This window comes from Astatotilapia calliptera, chromosome 4 (assembly GCF_964374335.1).
Source record: "Astatotilapia calliptera chromosome 4, fAstCal68.1, whole genome shotgun sequence".
NCBI classification, from domain to species: Eukaryota; Metazoa; Chordata; class Actinopteri; order Cichliformes; family Cichlidae; genus Astatotilapia; species Astatotilapia calliptera.
In genome coordinates this window covers 5372046-5391006 of record NC_137425.1, presented here as the reverse complement: position 1 = coordinate 5391006, position 18961 = coordinate 5372046, and the positions used below count along the sequence as shown (strand labels likewise).

At 39.2% G+C, this 18961-nt stretch overlaps 1 protein-coding gene across 1 annotated transcript; it reads left to right on the top strand.

Annotated features, from left to right (window-relative positions):
* The first annotated feature begins 3328 nt into the window (after positions 1–3328).
* ppp1caa (protein phosphatase 1, catalytic subunit, alpha isozyme a) lies at positions 3329–17813 on the top strand. Its single transcript, XM_026164165.2, has 8 exons — positions 3329–3501; positions 3745–3862; positions 14908–15039; positions 15280–15510; positions 15626–15730; positions 15835–16058; positions 16531–16665; positions 16856–17813. The coding sequence occupies exons 2-8, from the start codon at positions 3808–3810 to the stop codon at positions 16970–16972; spliced, it is 999 nt and encodes a 332-aa protein (XP_026019950.1). The 5' UTR covers positions 3329–3501; positions 3745–3807; the 3' UTR covers positions 16973–17813.
* The last annotated feature ends 1148 nt before the right edge of the window (positions 17814–18961 follow it).

The following is an 18961-nucleotide window of genomic DNA, read 5'->3' as shown; positions in this document are numbered from 1 at the left end:
TACGCACCTACCTCTGTTGAAACTCTGATGACGAGTGTACGGAGATCAGTTTTGGAAACCGAGATGGAATGGGTTTATTTACGTAAGACCATGAGCTGGGTTTCATGGATCATGAGGACATGAAGAAATAAAAAGGAATGTGGCCTCTATTGTTGTTTGTTTTTGCCTACACAGCTGAATTTTACTGTATTTTCACAGAAACTGAACATCAGCTGTGAACTTTATATCAATGAGAATCGAGAACAAACCAAACAGAACAAGAAAAAACTGTTATTTGTTCTTTTTTAATTAGTAAATGCCTTGAATACCAACATGGGGCTTGTCCTGGCCCAGTTTCATCACAGTGCTCCAGTTGTGGAAAAGGATCTTCTGCTCACATGTTCGCTGTTGTCCACTGTTGTGTTTCCCCTCTTATCTCCAGTTCAGAGCTGTCTGTGTGATGGAGCTATTCTGAAGAAGGTTTTCACTTGATTTCTGTTGTTTTTCTGTTCTTTTCATTTTTGTGCCATAATTTTGACATATTTAGGGAGCCCACGCAAGATTTACCTTAAAAATATAAATATTTTCCAAATCACAGGCCCCTGACGTGCATCAATATTATGCGCTTTTTAAATTTGTGTGATTTTTCCTGCATTTTTCAGACATTCTAACTTGTTTACTTGAGGAGATATCCAGGTGAAATCTTCAGGGCTCAAAAACACATTGTGGAAACCTAAGCCCACTCTGAGTGTCCTAATCTAAAATCAAAATCAGCATTTCTTTCCTATAACTAACTCTGAGCGTGGGATTTATCATAGCTTCGATAGCAAAACTGCATTAATTAATGTGCATGACTCAGACGAACAGAGACAGTGAATACTTGATATGTTTTTGTATAATTCAATGGAGGAAAAAAGTGTTTGGGGCTAACTTTCAGAGGCCATGTCACCATGTGGGATAGGTGGCAAAACAAGGTCTTCTTCTATCTACATTTTGATGCCAGGCTCATCTTCTAGTCATCATTCCTGCTGTGTGAAAATTATGTGTTAAAGTTGCATTTATTTGACATTTGTGCATAAAATGGAGAATCTTTGTCAAAATCTCTGCAATTTGAACATACAGAAGGAACTGGATCACAGAGGGTCTCTGGATCAATGGATGATCTGAATATGCGCTAGAAGATGAAGATAAGCAATCACATGATTCCTTTTGAAGTTTAGCATAAGCAAGTAAAACAAAATGCCAAATGTATATTAATATTTCTGCTTAAAAGCAGTGTTTGAAAAAATCCTTCTGAATAAAAATTTGATTTTAGTTTTATATTGTGACTCTTGGAGTCGGTGTAAACCTAGTTTGATTGGAGTTTAAGTGTGTTTTACTCCACTGAAACTTTCATGTGGTTATCTCTGTGCTAATGAAATCATGAAGGCTCAAAATGATGGAAAAATGTGGCAAATTTCAGCCCATATGTACTTCAAGAACCTGTAAATCTTAAAATGATTTATGATTGTGATAATAGTCAAATTTAGCATGCCTTCCCTAATGAAGTGGAGATACCATCTAATTATTCTGAGAAGGTTTTTAGATTGATTTATTTGAATCAGTGTAAAGGAGACAAAGTAGGAGACTAACAACATAAATGTCCGCTGTATTTTTATTTGAAAGTCATATTTACAGTTGTTCTCCTCTTGCTCTCTCAAAGTGTGTGTCTTTGTGTCTTTGGCGTTGATTTTCCTCATTAAATAAGCCTCAAAGCCTCTGGACTTCTTTTATGCCTTAATGTTCTAAGCTGTAAGACAGACAGAACAAGGACTGATGGAGAGCAATAAAATGAGATCCTCACATTTTGAATCAGACCACCAGACTGAGAAGATAACACCTCCCACCTGCCAAATGCTGATAAATTCTGCAAGCAGCCCAATCCAACAGCCACATCATCAGGTAATCACATCGTTTAAAGGTGATGCATTTTGGAAAAAACAACCTACTGACACACAACTATTAATGACAGGATGATGCACCATCAAGCTGGTTGCCACCTGACCAGAGGAAACTAGCTTGATGTCGTTAGCCTTAAAAGGAAGTCTTGTTTGGTTAGGATAAAATTTTAAAATGATCATCTACAAGTTAACAAAATCAGGAGAAAGATATGAAACCTCTTTTAATGTCACAGATGCAAAGACACAGTGAACAAGGAATAATACTTCTAATTTTATGTGCACTACACATTAAGAGATACATTCCAAAAACATTCACATAGGCCAAGTGAAAGACACTCGTTGCTACTTATTTCTTGTTATTTTAGCGATTAATTCAATTACGTTTTATTTTATATAACTCAGAATCATAAACACAATATTTTAGCTTTACACATTCAGTGGGTCTACTGTAATTTGATTGTGCAACCACAATTCCCTGCTCACAGCGGAAAATGCACAAAACCACATGTAAAAATGTAAGTAGAGAGAAGTATGTTAAGTATATAGATCGAACCACTTGTGTAGATCTAGAAATACTTCTAATTGTTTCTCATTGTCGCTTTTGTGTGGCAAAGGGACCCTTTGGTGGCCCAGTTCTTGCTTTAAAGGGTCTCTATCCAAACTATGTCAGCAGAATGTCCCTCAGATTGACTGAGGGATCAATACTGTAGGGGTCAAAGAATTCTGGGTTTTTCTTTGTTAAAAATAGATTTTTACCAAAGTCCTTCTAAAGTCAAGCCAGTTGGCAGTCACCTTTAAACACATTCAGAGACTTTGAGTTCTATTTTGAAGTATTATCAAAATTAAATTTAATGTCACTAGTCATCTAGGCATAAAAATTAAAAAATGTAGAATCATGCTTTTCACATGAAACTGTACTCTTACTTTTTATTTAGTTTTGGACTTTTGTTTTTGTATCAGACTGTTTATTTTCCATAGTGGCTTACAGCTGACTGTAACAGATGACTGACAGTACTAATGAAAAGATGCACAAAAGCCCTTTGTATTATTCGTGCGCATTTCACCACATTGACAGACCTTTTTATCGTTTTATTTCGTTTATTAAACACACACTTGTGTGTGTCAGATTTTTGCTTGTATTAAAAGCCTCAACTTCAATTAACTAAGATGCATAACTAAGATCAAAGTGTGGTTTTAGGGTTTAAAGTGCAGTTCCACGTCGACACACTGGGTGGCGCGCTTTGAGCTTTAATTTAAATCTTCATTGATGCCATTGTAAAGTGCTGTAGGCGGTGCCTAAGAATAAGACGGACCCAGTGTGTATCCAATCAGATGCGAATATTGGGGAGCTGAGGTCTGCGATTGACCAATCGCTTTTTGAGAAACGTGTGAAGACCTCGGTTTGATTCACCCTCCTGTGTTACCGTAGACGCTTCGCTAGAAACGGCCCTCTTTTAAAGTTCCTGGGGGAAGAGTGGGGCGACCCGGACAAACCGAGGGGAAAAGGGCCAAGATCGAACTCAGGGGATAAATATTTACACAGATTTCAACACGGGAGGATTAATATTAAACCGGACACAAGGTTTGACGTGTTATCTATTTTCAGGTTTGATTATTTAGCTAACGTTTGCTCACTAGCCAAGGTTCAGTTTTGCTGCTGCTAGTTTATGATACTTAGCTAATAGCTACCTAGCTAGCAGAAGCTCGGTTAAGCTCATTGACTGTTTTTTGACATTGGTCGACTAGCAAGTGTGACTCATTCAGTGAATTACGACATTATAATTTGAGTAACTCTCAGCGTCCATTCCCCATCTTTCCCTCACAGAAATCTAAGGTGAGACACAGAAAACCATCGTCTTGAGCCCGAGAACGTCAGAAAATAAAGAAAATGGCGGAGCCGGACAAATTAAACATCGACTCTATAATTCAGCGTCTCTTGGAAGGTAAGGAGGATCAAATCCGCGTCACAGCCAAGTGTTTGTTATATTAGGGCATGTCTTGGTGGCAGTGAATTGTGTACATCATGTAGGTCAGCTGCAGTTAAAAGCGGACACAGTGTGTTGTAGTAGCCTACTTAAGATCGCTCTACTCTCAGGCTCGGTGGCTGGTTTTGGATCAGCGGTTGAAACCAAAACAACAGTGCTCTTTATAGATTGTTTAGCAAACCGTAAAGATTGGGGGTGCTGGTTTTTGTTTTTTTTTTAATATTTTTTAAATTTAGATGATTTGCTGTCGTGCTGTCTACAAAAGAAGGGAAACGCGTGACGTTATAGAGTGCTGTAGAATTGGAAAAGATGAGCATTACTCGCCTATTTATGCAAATTACGCATTCTGATGCGCTATTTGCGTAGGGATATTGTGCTTTTACCTGTGTTTTTTTTGTTTTGTTTTTTTCTTCTGAGTTTATGTAGGGGAAATGATCAGACTCGGTAGCCGTAGTGGACTATTTCCATTTTACGTGTTAATTCTCTTTGAGTAAGAGTAGTTTTATTGCTAATATATATATGCTTTAGTGATATATATCTATATCACTAAAGCACTTCTGGATGGATGCAAACTGCATTTCGTTGCCCTGTACCTGTGCATGTGCAATGACAATAAAGTTTAATTCTATTCTATTCTATTCTATTCTATTCTTTTGCAGTCAGCCCCTTCCCCACTAGAGTTGTTGAGTTATTCAGAACGAAATGCAGATTTTGGTTAGTTGGTTTCAGTTAGTTTCCAGATGGGGTTTTCTCATTGTTCACATTCTTTGTTTCAAAAATGTTTGGTTTTAGTGTCTTTTAGCTTTTTATTTTATTTTATTTTTTTTATATTTATTTTACTGTGGAGGTTATTTGTCAGGGATATTTTCAGAAGTTCAGAATGGATGTCAAAATTAAAAGGTATCTGGCTCACACTACGTGAACCAAAGGTTGTGATAACCAATTTGATCAAATTGTCAACGACTAAAAAATGAGGATATACCTTGTTTTTATTTCAGTTTGCTTAAATGTTTCTTTACAACTGGTTTTACTTTTGATTTTAGTTCTAGTTGATTATAATAACCTTGCTTCTCGCTGGCTTGGCTGGACTGTCTGAATTTTTGTTTTTTTGCAACTGCATTTTTGGAGTTCGTTTGTAGTCTGCTTCCCTGAGAGACTTGTTAATGAGCTGTACAAACAAAAATGCTCTGATTGGGACGTACTCCATGTACTCCATGTACTGGTTATTTAAACAGGTTAGGATGCCTCTGTACAAAAGACATGCACTTTAGGAGCAGACAGGTGCATACTACAAAGACTAGATGTTCTCAGGTCACGAAAGGTATGTGCAAGACAATCTGCAGATACACAAATATGAAGAATGTGCCTTTTTTTTTGTTGGCCAAGTATTTAAACTTTTGCCTTAGATCACATGTGAGGAAAAGGGCAACCAATAACTTGAATCAAGTTACAGCAACGACAACATATTTTCAAGGTAACATGAAGACCTGTGTCTCTTGTTTTTTGTTTTATAATCTAAAAGTGGTGTTGAAACAGAGTTTCAGCTGCCCTCAAATGGCATCAATAAGTCTGTCCTCCATTTCAGTGTAAAGTGAATTTCCATAGGTGTTTATAATTTCCTGGAATCAGGATTTGCCTTGTTTTATATTCATTTACATGGTCTTCGTATGTAATTATGCAGTGGTAAAACAGATTTGCATTTGGTATAAACATACCATGAAAGATGCATTTAATGTTAGTCTGCAGTGGCAATAACTAGGCCTAATTTAGAAGTGCAGTTTTTTTTAGAAGCCTTGTAAAATATATTAGGGATGTTATGATACTTAGAAAAATTATAAATATAATTTATATAAAAATACAGATTATAAATGCCTGGAAAACTGTAATACTCAATAAAATGCTTAATACTGTTTTTGATACCATGAAGTTCGAACCATACAGACAGCCAAAACAAACAGACAGTGAGATAACTGTAGGGTGAGCGTGTATGGCAAATATTTCAAGATTGGGAATTTAAAAAAACAAAACAACAAAACCTATAATTTAGGTTGTCTGAGGTATCGCTGTACGTCCGAGGACTTGACAGCATATTTCTGTTGCTGAACAAATATAGCGGGTAAGGTCGGCTGACAGTTTCTTTTCTCTGTTTCAGTCTGCAAATTTAAGAGAACACAACATATTCAGACACACACAGTAATATCATCCTGTTAAATTAACATTGTTTATGTTATATGGGCTGGACTGATAACTTTTGCTGACTGGTTTCACATTAACATTATAATTTTGTTATTAGCTACACTAGCTAGCCACCACCTTAATGATAACCTAACATGATGCTATTGTGGCTATTTAGCACAGATTTTATGTTTGATACCCTTCCTGATGCAACTCTCCCATTTATTTAGGCTTGGGAATGGCACTTGGAGTACACTAGCTTGTGGACCCCTCGATTCTGGTTTTGTGTCCATTGAATACTGGCTAATATTAATGTATGCACTAGCCAGATTAACATTAATGACTGTCTGATAATGGAAACAAAACTGACCTCTTGAAATTTTTCAATGTTTTTAAACATCAAGTACTGTTCAGCTGCTAGTGAGGGGAGGGGCTGTGTGTGCCCCTCTTCACCCTGCTGCCTTCTGGCAGGAGATAACGGAGCATTCGGGTCCTCACTGCCAGACTGCAAAACAGTTTCTTACCCCACGACTCCCGAACACTCAGTGACTGGACTGGCACACACACACACACACACACACACACACGTCACTACCTCATGGACTAATCTGCACAATCACACGCACACTATTGTACATCAAGTTACTTTTTTCACAATGCTCAGTCTTTTGCACAACTTACTGTCATTGTTGCACTTCTGCGTGTTAGACTGTCTGTTTTGTGGTTGGGTTTTTTGTGCAATTTTTGCACACTTGCACTTTATGTAGTCCTTTGTTGATTGTCTGTTATATGTAGCAGCATGGTCTTGGAGAAATGTCTTGCTTCACTGTGTAGTGTTCCACTGCAAATGGTTGAAATGACATTGAAGCCACTTGACTTGAACTGGAGGAGCTAAAGATGGCACTGTGGTATCAATGCTCCTGCAAATGAGTATGTAATCCAAAAGTAATTTTTAGTGTTGATTAGCATCTGACAGTCTCTTAAAAAAACAACAAAAAAAAACAAACAACCATACACAAGACAGTGCCGCAGTGAGATACCATCACTGCTGATAAACAGTGCTCTGTGATAGACTCAAGGGCATCAGTGTAAACAGTATCACCATAATCAAACAGGGGCAAAGTTTTGGATAGTACAGTGAAAGTGAAACAACAGCTCCATAAAGAAAAATGTGTTTATAATTTAAAAAAAAAAAGTTTTGTCTTCCATTTGGGTTTTAAAAGTGAGTGTAGCATCCTGCCAGAGTCCTAAGTGTTTAACAATATTGTAACAAACTGTTTCAGTGTTATTACCATAAAAGGTCAGTACTGTTTGGGACTCCTTGCTGCATTTGCTCCACTGCTGCTTTTAAGCACAGTACAAACTGCTTACGTCACTTCTTTGTTTCTCAAAACAAGAATTGCATTAGTATTAAAATTTATTGAAGCTATGTTCTTACTGTAAAATATGTAGTTGTTGTAAACAAATGTATTGCAATTGCATCACAAAAATCCCGAGACATTCCTGAAGCAGATATGAAGTAAGCAATATTCTGTGTTTGCTCTACATGCTAACTGTCCTGGAAATGCTTGCTTTAAATCTAACTGCTCACTGACAAATTTGTCGTGGCTTTAAGTGTGTGCGAAATAAACAGGACTGTTTTATCTTCACATCCGCGCTGTGGTTGTGTAATAGGAGCCCAGAGGACATCAAACAGAAGAATAAATGTACTCAGACCCAGCGGTACAGTTCAAACTGCGGTTAGAAGAAACTAGGTTGTGACCTCCTGTAGTTGTCCTTGCATGTCAGTGCACTGGGCACAGCAATTATGAATTTTCCCATGTGAAACTGCTAAAATGGAAAAATCTTTTTGTTATTTTGTCACTGGAGCAACATTAGAAGTGTTGTTTAGATTTTCATTTGTGTAGTAAAGACTACTTCATATATGTATATAAAAATAGGCTTTGCTGCTTTTATTTTAAGGCCCAAATGTGTTTTGTGGCTCCATGCACATAGAAAAGTTATTGACCTCTGATATAACCTAGCATGACAAATCACAAAATTACTTCAGGGTGCTTTATGGATGAGGTAAATCTCTCCCACACAGTGTGATTCATTGAAATTATGCCTTTAGGGGCCACCTGATAGCCGAGTGGTTGGAGGCCTTACCACAGGGGTATAAATGACGTCAGTAGTCAGTCTCCAGTTTGATTCCCAGCAGGTCGAACCTTCATTCTCCACCACTGCCTTCTGTCTCTCTCTACCACTGCAGCTTTCCAAAAGATGCAAAAAAAAAAAAAGTTCTTTTGACCAGTAAATTGAGAAATAACATTTGGGATAGAGTTTTATCCCAGGATCACTGCTGTTAATAAATTTGACCTTAGCCCTCAGTTTGTTTACCTTCTTTAAATATAGGCCCTGCATGATCAGCCTAAGCTGAGCTGGTGGAGGTGATTGGGATTATGTACAAATATGCATGTGCAGTCAAAGTACCTCCCAGAGAGAGTGTGCTTTTGTGGGCCATGCTGGCTGCTGCTGCTGGAGTGTTTTGTACATAGATTGTTGTACTTGGGCTGTGATAAGACTGTCTGCCAAACAGAGGAGAAGGCAAACACGCCTGATAATGGCTGTATTTATATCCACTTATGTAACTACCGTGACCTTTTTTATCCACATTGGTGAGGATAACCACTCGTAAGCTGATATTTGTATTCTCAGCGTTCTGTTAAAGGCGGCAGACTCCCACTGCAGGCACTACATCAAAAGGTTGAGAAATTATCCTCATGCTAGTTCAGTCTCCCATGTGGACAAGGAGGTATCCCTGCTCCATGCTGGCTATGTTTCAAGACCAAACCAATTAAATGTGTTTGGGTAGCAAGTAGTTTCAATTGGATTACTTGCGTAGGTCTAGAGCTAACTGAACTCTTAGCTTGTGCTTCTAGTAGCATGCGTAGCAAGTGTGGCATCACGTAAGCTAGGCCAGAACAGCCGGCATTGAGTGAGGCAGCGCTGGGGCGATTCAACTGTTGATTCCAGCACCCCTGACATCCCCTCAGCTTTCTGCTGTGCTCCATCTCTTTGTTTTCCGCTGCCTGACCAGTGTACTGGAAAGCCTTTTGTCTGCACCCCCTCATGATAAGCTTACTGTTGCCCACTGGCTTGTGTGGCTAACTTTGGAGTAAGCTCTGTCAGTGCTTAGCCTTCTGTAATCCAGGTTTAAAGTGGGAAGCAGCACTGCAGTATTTATATCTACTTTCACTGTTTTTAGTTGTCACTTCAGGACACTGCCATTATTCTCTGTCAGTCTGCTGATTTCTACTCTCTCCATCCCTTTTAAAAGTGTTCCGCAGCCACTGTTAAAACCTGGATTATTTTGATGTGAGATGGCCTTTAATTATGTCTCATGCTGTGTTTAGCAACACACAAGTAGTGGCATATCTTTGGAGGCTTATTCAAAGCCCATAAAGGATTTTTGAATTCTTTAAGTGTAGTTAATGTGGTACTGTAGTATGTTTATTTATGTTGGTCATTGTGTGGTGGTGTCTGCATCGCTTTTGGATCACAACTTACTGTTGGACCTGATAAACAATTAACAACAGCTACTTTTATTGAAAAGCAAAAAGTAGAGAAGTTTTCAAACAGGACTGCGTCTACACATTTCCTGTGTTATCAAAACAAGAAAAAGAACACTTACACTGGCAGAATACAAGCCATGTTATTAGCATGATGAGTAAGCGAGAGCTGTAGTAATAATCAGCTGTATTAATAAATATTTGCCTTCCTCTGCTTTAAATATGACCGTGATAATAAGGGCATAACATGGCTGCTTGCTCTGATCTTCATCTTCTGTGTATTGCTTCGTGGATAACAGGATTATTTTTAAAGGTTATGAATGAGCCTGCAAAAAGTGTTTGACAACTTTACTGTTACAGCTCAGCTGGTTCAGATTCACTAGTCAGTACTTCTTAAATGTTTGGTCTTACTAATGGCAGAGAAATGCACTTTAACCACAAGGGTATGTTCCAAGTTTAATGAAACAACATTTTTAATACGGAGATCAAATCATTAGCACTGCTCTGGTGTCATTAGAATGGCATTTCATTTAAATGTGGCTTTGTGAAGTTAAATTGAATGACATGGGGCATGTTTGAAGTGGGTTTTTGACGAATTGCTTAATGGTTAGGTCATGAAATTGGGGTTTTTCCTGGCACGAAATGGCCATTTGGGGTGATGTAATCATACACAAATGCGCAACTGATCTTTGTTACCTTACTCAACAGAAGGTCATCATGTTGTTTGTGGTCATTCTGCTGATTTACCTTTCGTGGAAGGTCTTGTTTTTGATTAGCCTTGATGATCTTTTTTTTCTTTTTCCTTTTGTGTTCACTACAAAAAGCTCGTGAACATAGGGTGAGGGTAGGGATGCAGATTGACCGGTAAATTGAGAACTTCACTTTTATGCTCACCTCTCTTTTTTACCATGTGGACTGGTAGCATCTGCATCGCTGCAGCTGCAGCACCATTTGTTCTGTCAATCTCCCGCTCCCTTCACCCCCTCACTAGTGAACAAGATCAGAGATACTTGAGCTAAAACCTTTGATTGTATCTACATGCCATATTGAAATTCAAACTTCTTAAAAATAAACCAGCCTACAGCTTTTTTTTTTTTTTTTTTTTTTTTTTGTAATTGACAGATACAGTGAAGAAATGACAGGAAAGCAGAGGGAGAGAGAGACGGGGGAAGACATGCGGCAAGGGGCCGCGGCCCGCGGGTCAAACCTGGGCTGGCTGCTCTCAGCCGTACGGCACATGATCGCCTGCTCAATGCACCGAGCTAAACTGGCGCCCGGGTATCAGACTAAGTTAACAGTTTATCCGCATATTTTGATACAACTTCTGGAGGCTTGCTGCAGATTCTTCACGGTGTAAAACAAATGGCGGTGGATGGAGCAGATATAAAGTTTACTCTTCTTCACGTTGGAGTTTGTTGATCGGGTGGTTTGATGAAGGACTCCTGCTAGCTTTTTTTCCCGGCAAAGGTGATCACAGGAACAGCGCTCCTGTTTTGGACACTAGATACACGTTTTTGGGTTGTTGTTTTTTTTCTTCTCACTCAGCCTGAGCTCACTGTCTCGGTAATGGCTCCGCCTCTTTGCTCTTCACTGTGTGTAAACAGACTCTGGCGCAGTGTTAAAACTCTGATAACATAATACAAAAGTGATGACGTTGCCAATGTTTTTTTGTTTTGTTTGGGGTTTTGTGTGTGTGTGTGAGTTTTTTTTTTTAATTTTTTTATATAAATACTAGGGACTGTTTGACTCTGTATTCAATCGTTGCCCTTAAAGACGTTTGTATTGCAGGTCTGGGTGTAATGCTCACATTTACATCATTTGACACGTCAGCACACTACAGAGCCATGTGTTAATCGAAGCAAAGAATTTGTATCAGGAATTTTTTTTATAATCGAATTATTCGAAATACTCGATGAATCGTTGCAGCGCTACAAGGAACAGTTTAAATATAATTACACAGTTTTGGCTGAGCTTGTTTTGAGGTTCATCAGCAGCAGGCATAGCCATCTCAAATGTTTAATATTGTCAGAGAAATCCAGTGTGAAAAGGGCTGCCCTGCATTGGTTCGCTCTTTTTGGTATGTAAAAGGGAAGTGTTTATCTCTGAGCCGTTGTACACCTGACAGCCATTAAATCAGTACCATTAGAGAGAGCTCTGTTTACCTGCAGCTTGAATATAATTGTCACTCAGACTGTTGGAGGTAGTTGTTTCCATAAAGTATATTACTCTGTTCATTAGCCTGTGTAGAAATGTACTGGGTGGGAATGAGACTCCTCATTAGAAGGCTTATACAGTTTGTGTCAGGAGCTGCTTTGGCATCAAGCAGCACATGTACGAGCGGGGGTGTGATTGATTCTGTCGCCGATACAAACAAACCTGATTCCAAACTCCATCGCAAGCAGTCTTGTGTAAGTGTGCAGTGGACTGAATTGCAGATTAACATGGCATCACATCCACACCCTGCAGCTGGTGTGTCAGTGGACAAATATTTTGGTCTGAATCATTTCACACTGCCTGTGAGACTCCCAGATACTTTTTCCCCTCTTCCTGTGGCTGTCATTTACATCACACTCCTACCTTTTCTAGCATTAAAGCTGTGTCGGCGACTGTTTTATGTGATGTGGCTCCAACAGTTTGTCAGGAAAATTAGTTGGACTTGTTCAAGTCTTTATCATGACTGTGTGGTAAGTGTGAAAACACATGGCTGAACACACACTAGACAAACCTGCTGAATTCTTAACATCCCATCAGCAAAGGCTCTCTGTGACAGGAACTGAGTTTTTTGTTTTAAAAAATTTTTATTTTAAAAAAGACGCTAACCAGGATGGTCAAAAAATACACAATTTTTGGTCATAATTACTCAAGCTTTTTGTTTATCACATGGGCAAAAATAACAGGAAAACTGTTAGCACAGATTCTTTGTCTTAATTATATGCTTACTAATTGTTCCTGAACATTTTCATATCCCATGGACTTGTTTTGAGCCCGTTTACATATAATCAGGATTCCTGCTAGTCATTAAAGTCTTACCTGGAAGATAAAAGTTAAAAATTAGGTTTTCAAAAGCCTTTTTTTTTTTTTTTTTTTTTTTCCTCACAAGATTGCTGTAAGTATTAAATTTGCAGATGCTCAACAATTTGATCCATTTGTTATCATGCATATCTATCATCTCTTACTATCTAGAACAACATGCTAACCTAATGGCATAATTACAGATGTCTTTTACTGGCTTGTTACCAGTTTGACACCACAGGCTGAGTGTAGATGTTGTCGCTACCACTTTAATTGTGGCTCACTTTGTTGGCCATAAAAGTTACTCCCTATGCCTTAATTCAGCTTTAAGGGTACCTTTATAAAACAAATCCGGTTACCCGTACGGATCAGGAAGCCAAGTGTGCAGTGTTTGACATAACTGACCATGACCTGATAGGCTGAGGACAGTTTAAACAAAGTTGGTGGGGCAAGTTAAGTCACCTGCTGGCCTGTTCGGACCACTGACAGTTTTCACCGACCACTACTACGGTACTTATGAGTTGGTCTGTGAAGTAAACCGGTTTAAGCAACACTCACTAATTAATATCAATGTTTTTTTTTTTTGTTTTGTTTTCTTCCTCTTCTTGCCCTCGGTAACATGTTGTTATGTGCTGAACAGAACATTTCATAGTGGTGTGGAAAATGCAGCAGGAAGGTGACTGCTGCAGGACCCCACAGTGCAAGCATTTCACACATTTTCTGCTAAGAACAGATTAGGGTTTAATAAAAAGTGCAAAATTAAGCACAATTATTACAATTTTTTTTTCTCCACACAACAAGGTTGAAGTTGAAAAAAGCATCAGAGATGTCATAGTTTCTGGTTAAGCTAGCTAATCCTCTTTGATACAGTAAGCAGCAAAGACAGTGGTGCCACTTAGACGTTGAACACTGGTGGAGTGAAAGAAAATGTTTTCTTGGAAACATTTGTGGGGAAAGAAGCAAGAGCACTTTATCATTATGCCTGTTTAGTGAGATTAAAGGTGAAGAAAAGCTGTCTTGTGGGCTCCTCCCATCCACTGGAGGTTTGCTTTATGTTATGACAAAGCTAAAGAATAAAGAACAAGTTTTAAAAGGTGTGTGCAGATGAGCAGCTTGTTTCATTTTCCACCATGGTTAATTTTGGCACATTTTTCAGTTTAACTTTGCTTCATGTTGCAGCCTGTAGCAATGTGTCTACTCATATATTAAAAACGTAAAACACACTGATGTGGAAGGTCATCACAGGCCAGGCTTGTCATGCATGCACTGGTGGAAGCTCTGAGCAGTAATTGTTAAAGCCACAAACCATAGTCACGTCTTCAAATTCCTTGTTTTGTCTTAAAATTAGTCCAAAGTTCACTGCAGTCATTTGTTTATAAAGAAAACCATGTAGCACAGTTTCAGGGATTAACACATGGCTGGTTAGTTTAGTCGTTCTTTTAAACCTGGAATATAATTTGTTGTTGTTGTTTTGTTTAATACTTTTTGTTAAGATGCATCTGATTTAATTTGGTGTGTGTGTGTGTGTGTGTGTGTGTGTGTGTGTGTGTGTGTGTGTGTGTGTGTGTGTGTGTTAGTGTTAACCTGGTAGAGGGCCCTTGATTATGTTTATGATACAGCCTGTGTCGTTGCTTTTTTTTAAAAAAAAATTTTTTTTGAGACATTGGTTTTACAGCCAGTAGCGTGCCAATCGTTGCTTCTTCACTGTGCATATTTACAGTCCTAATGAAGTGTTTGCTATCTCTTTGCTGCAGCCACATTAGTGAGAAGGGGAAGTGGGTTTCACGTCCTCTAGCTTTGGTTTGAACTGCAGCCTAAGCAGAAACACATGCTTTTCGAGGTTGTGCATATCTAGCAATTTTCCACTGATCAGGTTTTCTCAGACGCTGCCTCTCGTTGCATACTTCACAAGCTCATGTTGTGGTGTTATGTTTTGGTAAGCATTTAAAAGTGTGTCTTGTGTTAGTACCGTGTTATTTCCAAAATCTGTAGTGTATTATTACCTCCAAATGATGTGTCTACCTGCTAAAGTGTCTGTTGGACTGGTCTGCTAACAGAATTTGTCAGCAGTTGGTTGGTGGGAGGTGTTAATTTTCCAATCTGGTGGTCTGGTTCAAAATCTGAGGATCACGTTTTGATTGTTTTACGTCAGTCTTCATTCAGTCTTATTTACAGATCTCTTCTCTTTGTGGTGTTGCTGAATCTCTTAAATTTCTCATCCCTGTGTGGTTTTTTTTTTTTTTTTTTTTTTAACCCCCTCTTTAGTCAAAGGATCTCGGCCAGGGAAGAACGTCCAGCTGACCGAGAATGAGATCCGTGGCCTCTGCCTCAAATCTCGTGAAATCTTCCTGAGCCAGCCGATCCTGCTTGAACTGGAGGCTCCCCTGAAAATCTGTGGTGAGTTTTAATTAACCAAAGGGGTTGGTGAGTTTCACAGGACAAAGAGATGATGTGGGTCTCAGAGGATGCACTTCAGGCGCACTCTGGCGCAGGAGAAGACGGTCATTATGAGAGGGTTTTCTCCTTGTTTGCTTGTCTGTAATTAACGCTTTTATCAGCTGATAAGCGTGGGCTGTTCTGGCAGAAGCAGTGAAAGCATGTTGTTTTTAAATTGCACATCTCTGCTGCCCCCTGCAGGTGATGTCCATGGTCAGTACTATGATCTGCTCCGGCTCTTTGAATATGGAGGGTTCCCCCCAGAAAGCAACTACCTGTTCCTGGGTGACTACGTCGACAGAGGAAAGCAGTCACTGGAGACCATCTGCCTGCTTCTAGCCTATAAGATTAAATACCCAGAGAACTTTTTCCTGCTGCGTGGCAACCATGAATGCGCCTCTATTAATCGAATCTATGGCTTTTATGATGAGTGTAAGTACAAAAGAGGCTTCTAAAAGGAAACCAAAACAAATTTGCAACTTTAAATCTTGCATTAATTTTTTTTTTTTTTTTGTTTTGTTTTTTTTTGGGGGGGTGGGGGGGGTAGGTAAGCGACGGTATAACATTAAATTGTGGAAGACCTTCACAGACTGCTTCAATTGTTTACCTGTGGCTGCCATTGTAGATGAGAAAATCTTCTGCTGTCATGGAGGTGGGCCTTGTTAATACGTGACTTTACGAAGCCTAAACCATTTGATCCAAGAAGCAAATGTTGGCACATATTTATGTATTTTTCAAAAATGTTTCCTCTCTCAGGCCTCTCTCCTGATCTCCAGTCAATGGAGCAGATCCGCAGAGTTATGCGACCCACAGACGTGCCTGACCAGGGTTTGTTGTGCGACCTGCTGTGGGCTGACCCAGACAAAGATGTGCTCGGCTGGGGTGAAAACGACCGTGGAGTCTCCTTCACATTCGGTGCAGATGTGGTGGCCAAATTTTTGCACAAACATGACATGGACCTAATATGCAGGGCGCATCAGGTAATGTTTACTAAATTCATCTTTGTATAGTACATTTCAGACTCATTGACTGAAGAAGTGTTCCCTTAATTCTTATTAATCACGATGCATTGTGTGGCTGTGTTTTAATAGGACTAATCAGAGGCATTTGTAGTGTTTTTCTTACCATATTTAAAAAAAATTTAAATGTCTTCAGAAAATGGGACGTGAACTGTAGATTATGAAGATGCATTAGCTAACTTCAAAGCTGTGACAAAAACATCTAAAACACAAACAAAAATAAGCCCCAGACCAAACAAACACTGGTGGAAATACTTATAAAGAAAACTGTGAGGGTGTTTCAATGTAGGTATGATATATTCTATTTTTTAACAATGCCTGAGTGACATAACATTAAACTATAGATCTGATTCTTGAATGGCACTAGCCTCTATTTTTTGTTAAATTTTTTTTTTTTAATATGTAACATTGATGGTTTCCTTTTGGCCTTCAGGTGGTTGAAGATGGTTACGAGTTTTTTGCAAAGAGGCAGCTCGTCACTCTGTTCTCCGCTCCCAACTACTGTGGAGAGTTTGACAACGCTGGTGCCATGATGAGTGTGGATGAGACGCTCATGTGCTCCTTCCAGGTGTGGAGAACAGAACTAATAACTTTTCGGAAAACAAATTTGTTTCGTTTAGTAGTTTTACACTAAAATGATACAATATATGGCTCGCATATGTAGTGATGGTAGAATTTTAATTGTAATTAACTATAAAATTAGAGTTCACTGTGTGTGTCTGTCGATCTAATTGATTACTTCTTTGTCCATCTCACAGATTCTGAAGCCAGCAGATAAGAAATTATATCCTTACGGTGCTGGGGGAGGAATGGGATCAGGGAGGCCGGTCACCCCTCCGCGAAATTCAGCCAAGGCCACCAAGGCCAAGAAATAACACCCACTGGGTCCACTTCCCACAACCTGCCACCCCCTGTTGGCCCAATGCTTCTTTTTTGTTGTTGTTTTATTTCTCCTCCTCTACCTCCCAAACCTTTTGTCTCCCTTGTCACCAAACGGCAACAAAGAAACCAACTGTCCAGGGTTCAATCATGTTTTTTCTCACTAAAACTATTTTTAACTGTTCGTTTGGTTGACTGGTTGAATTTTGCGTGAATGAGTGTGTTTAAAAAAAAAAAAAAAAAAGTGAATGATGCAGAGGGAGCTTCTGTGTTCTGTACGTATGTTTTCTGCCTCCTCCTGTGTCCTGCGTTTGGTTTTCCTGTCATTTTGTAGAGGTGGGCTCTGCCCATCCTTCATATAAGCTCAAACCTTGCAGAGGAGGAGTAAAAAAGGGGTGGGGGGGTGGCTTAGCTGTTTACAGTAAGGCCTGCACTGTTTGATGTTAAACACAAGCTTTTGTACATCCTGTCTCTGAGGTCCGTGTATCTCTGTGTTATGTGATGGGTCGGGAGGGGGGTGCTGGGTTTTTGGGGATCAAGTTGCACGGTCATACGGTAACGGCACATACCACACACTGGGTGCACGGGTGGATATATGTGCAGGTGAGTCCTCGAATGAAATGGATTCACAATAATATATATATATATTTTTTTTTTCTTTCCTCTTCCATTTTTGAAAACCAATGATTTCAGTCATGGATGTGAAATAGTTTTTTTTTTTTGTTTTTTTTTCTCTTCCTCTTTTCTCTGTAGATAAATGAAACCAATGTGGTTTTACTTTTTCTTTTTCTTGTTTTTAGTTCACTGAAGTTGAATAAAAAATAACCATTTATTTGAGGCATGCCATCATGTTGATCACTTTGCCATTGCTTTATGTTTGTCACGCATAATGGCTGCTTTTCTTTTCGTTTTTTTCTCTCTCTGTGGTACCTTGAATTGACAGGCGGTGTTTTATAAGCGAGACTTTCAAAGCGTAGAAGCTAGGATGTGTAAGTTTGGGTTAGTTTAACACCTAGTGGAAACAAAGTGGCATTTACACATAAGTGGAAAAATCGTGAACAAATGAACAACACAAATCTGGTTGAGCCAGACGTTGCTGTTTTTATCAAATAAAATCCTAAATGTTTATTTTTTTCTAATGATTGTTGGCTTCTGATGCAGCTAATGATTACTTTTGCAAGGCTGAGAGGACCAGGAAGGTAAATGACATCACCACGTGCAGTTAACATGTTGCACAAATAGGCGCCACTGACACTGCATCTGTATTGAACTTTGCACACGATACTTAAGATGCCTGCTGAGGAGATGAGAGATCCCCCCCCCCCCCCCCCCCCCCCCCAAAGCAACAAAAAAGAAAAGCAAAACATAAAAACAAATGGAGACGAGATGGTGATTCATTCACTCTAACCTTTCAAAATGCTCCAGCTGAGACCACTTCACTCTTTGTTTTCTATGATGAAACGAAGAGTGGGTTTATTTAAATGTAAAAACCCACACTGAATGGGGGTGCAAGCAAGTTTAGCTCGTGTTTTGCCAGTTTTAACACTGATATTTGAGAAGATAAATAAATCCAAGGGGTGCTGGATTATATTAAAGATAATCATGTGCAGTGAACTCTTAGCTGAGCAGCTAATGCTGTGTGGCAGCGAGGTAGATGATTATCTACGCTTCTTAGATCGCTTTTTGTAAAATATGTTGCCCAGATTGTGGAATTACTTTAATTGCTTGAGTGCAATCATTGCTTTGAGCACGTTCAGAATTTCTTCTCACTGAAAATTAAAAAAAGAGTCATAGACAAGAGTTGAGCATATGCTACTGGGTATTATTCAAGTGTACCACCTGCTGCCCCTCTTATGTGATCACCTTGACTTGATTCAGATTCCAGATTCATGAATTTTTAATGGGAACCATCTCTGTTACCTCCTAATGTTAGAGCTGGTCCAACCCCCACCCCCTCCGTGGCAAACAGGGTGTTCCCAGTGAAA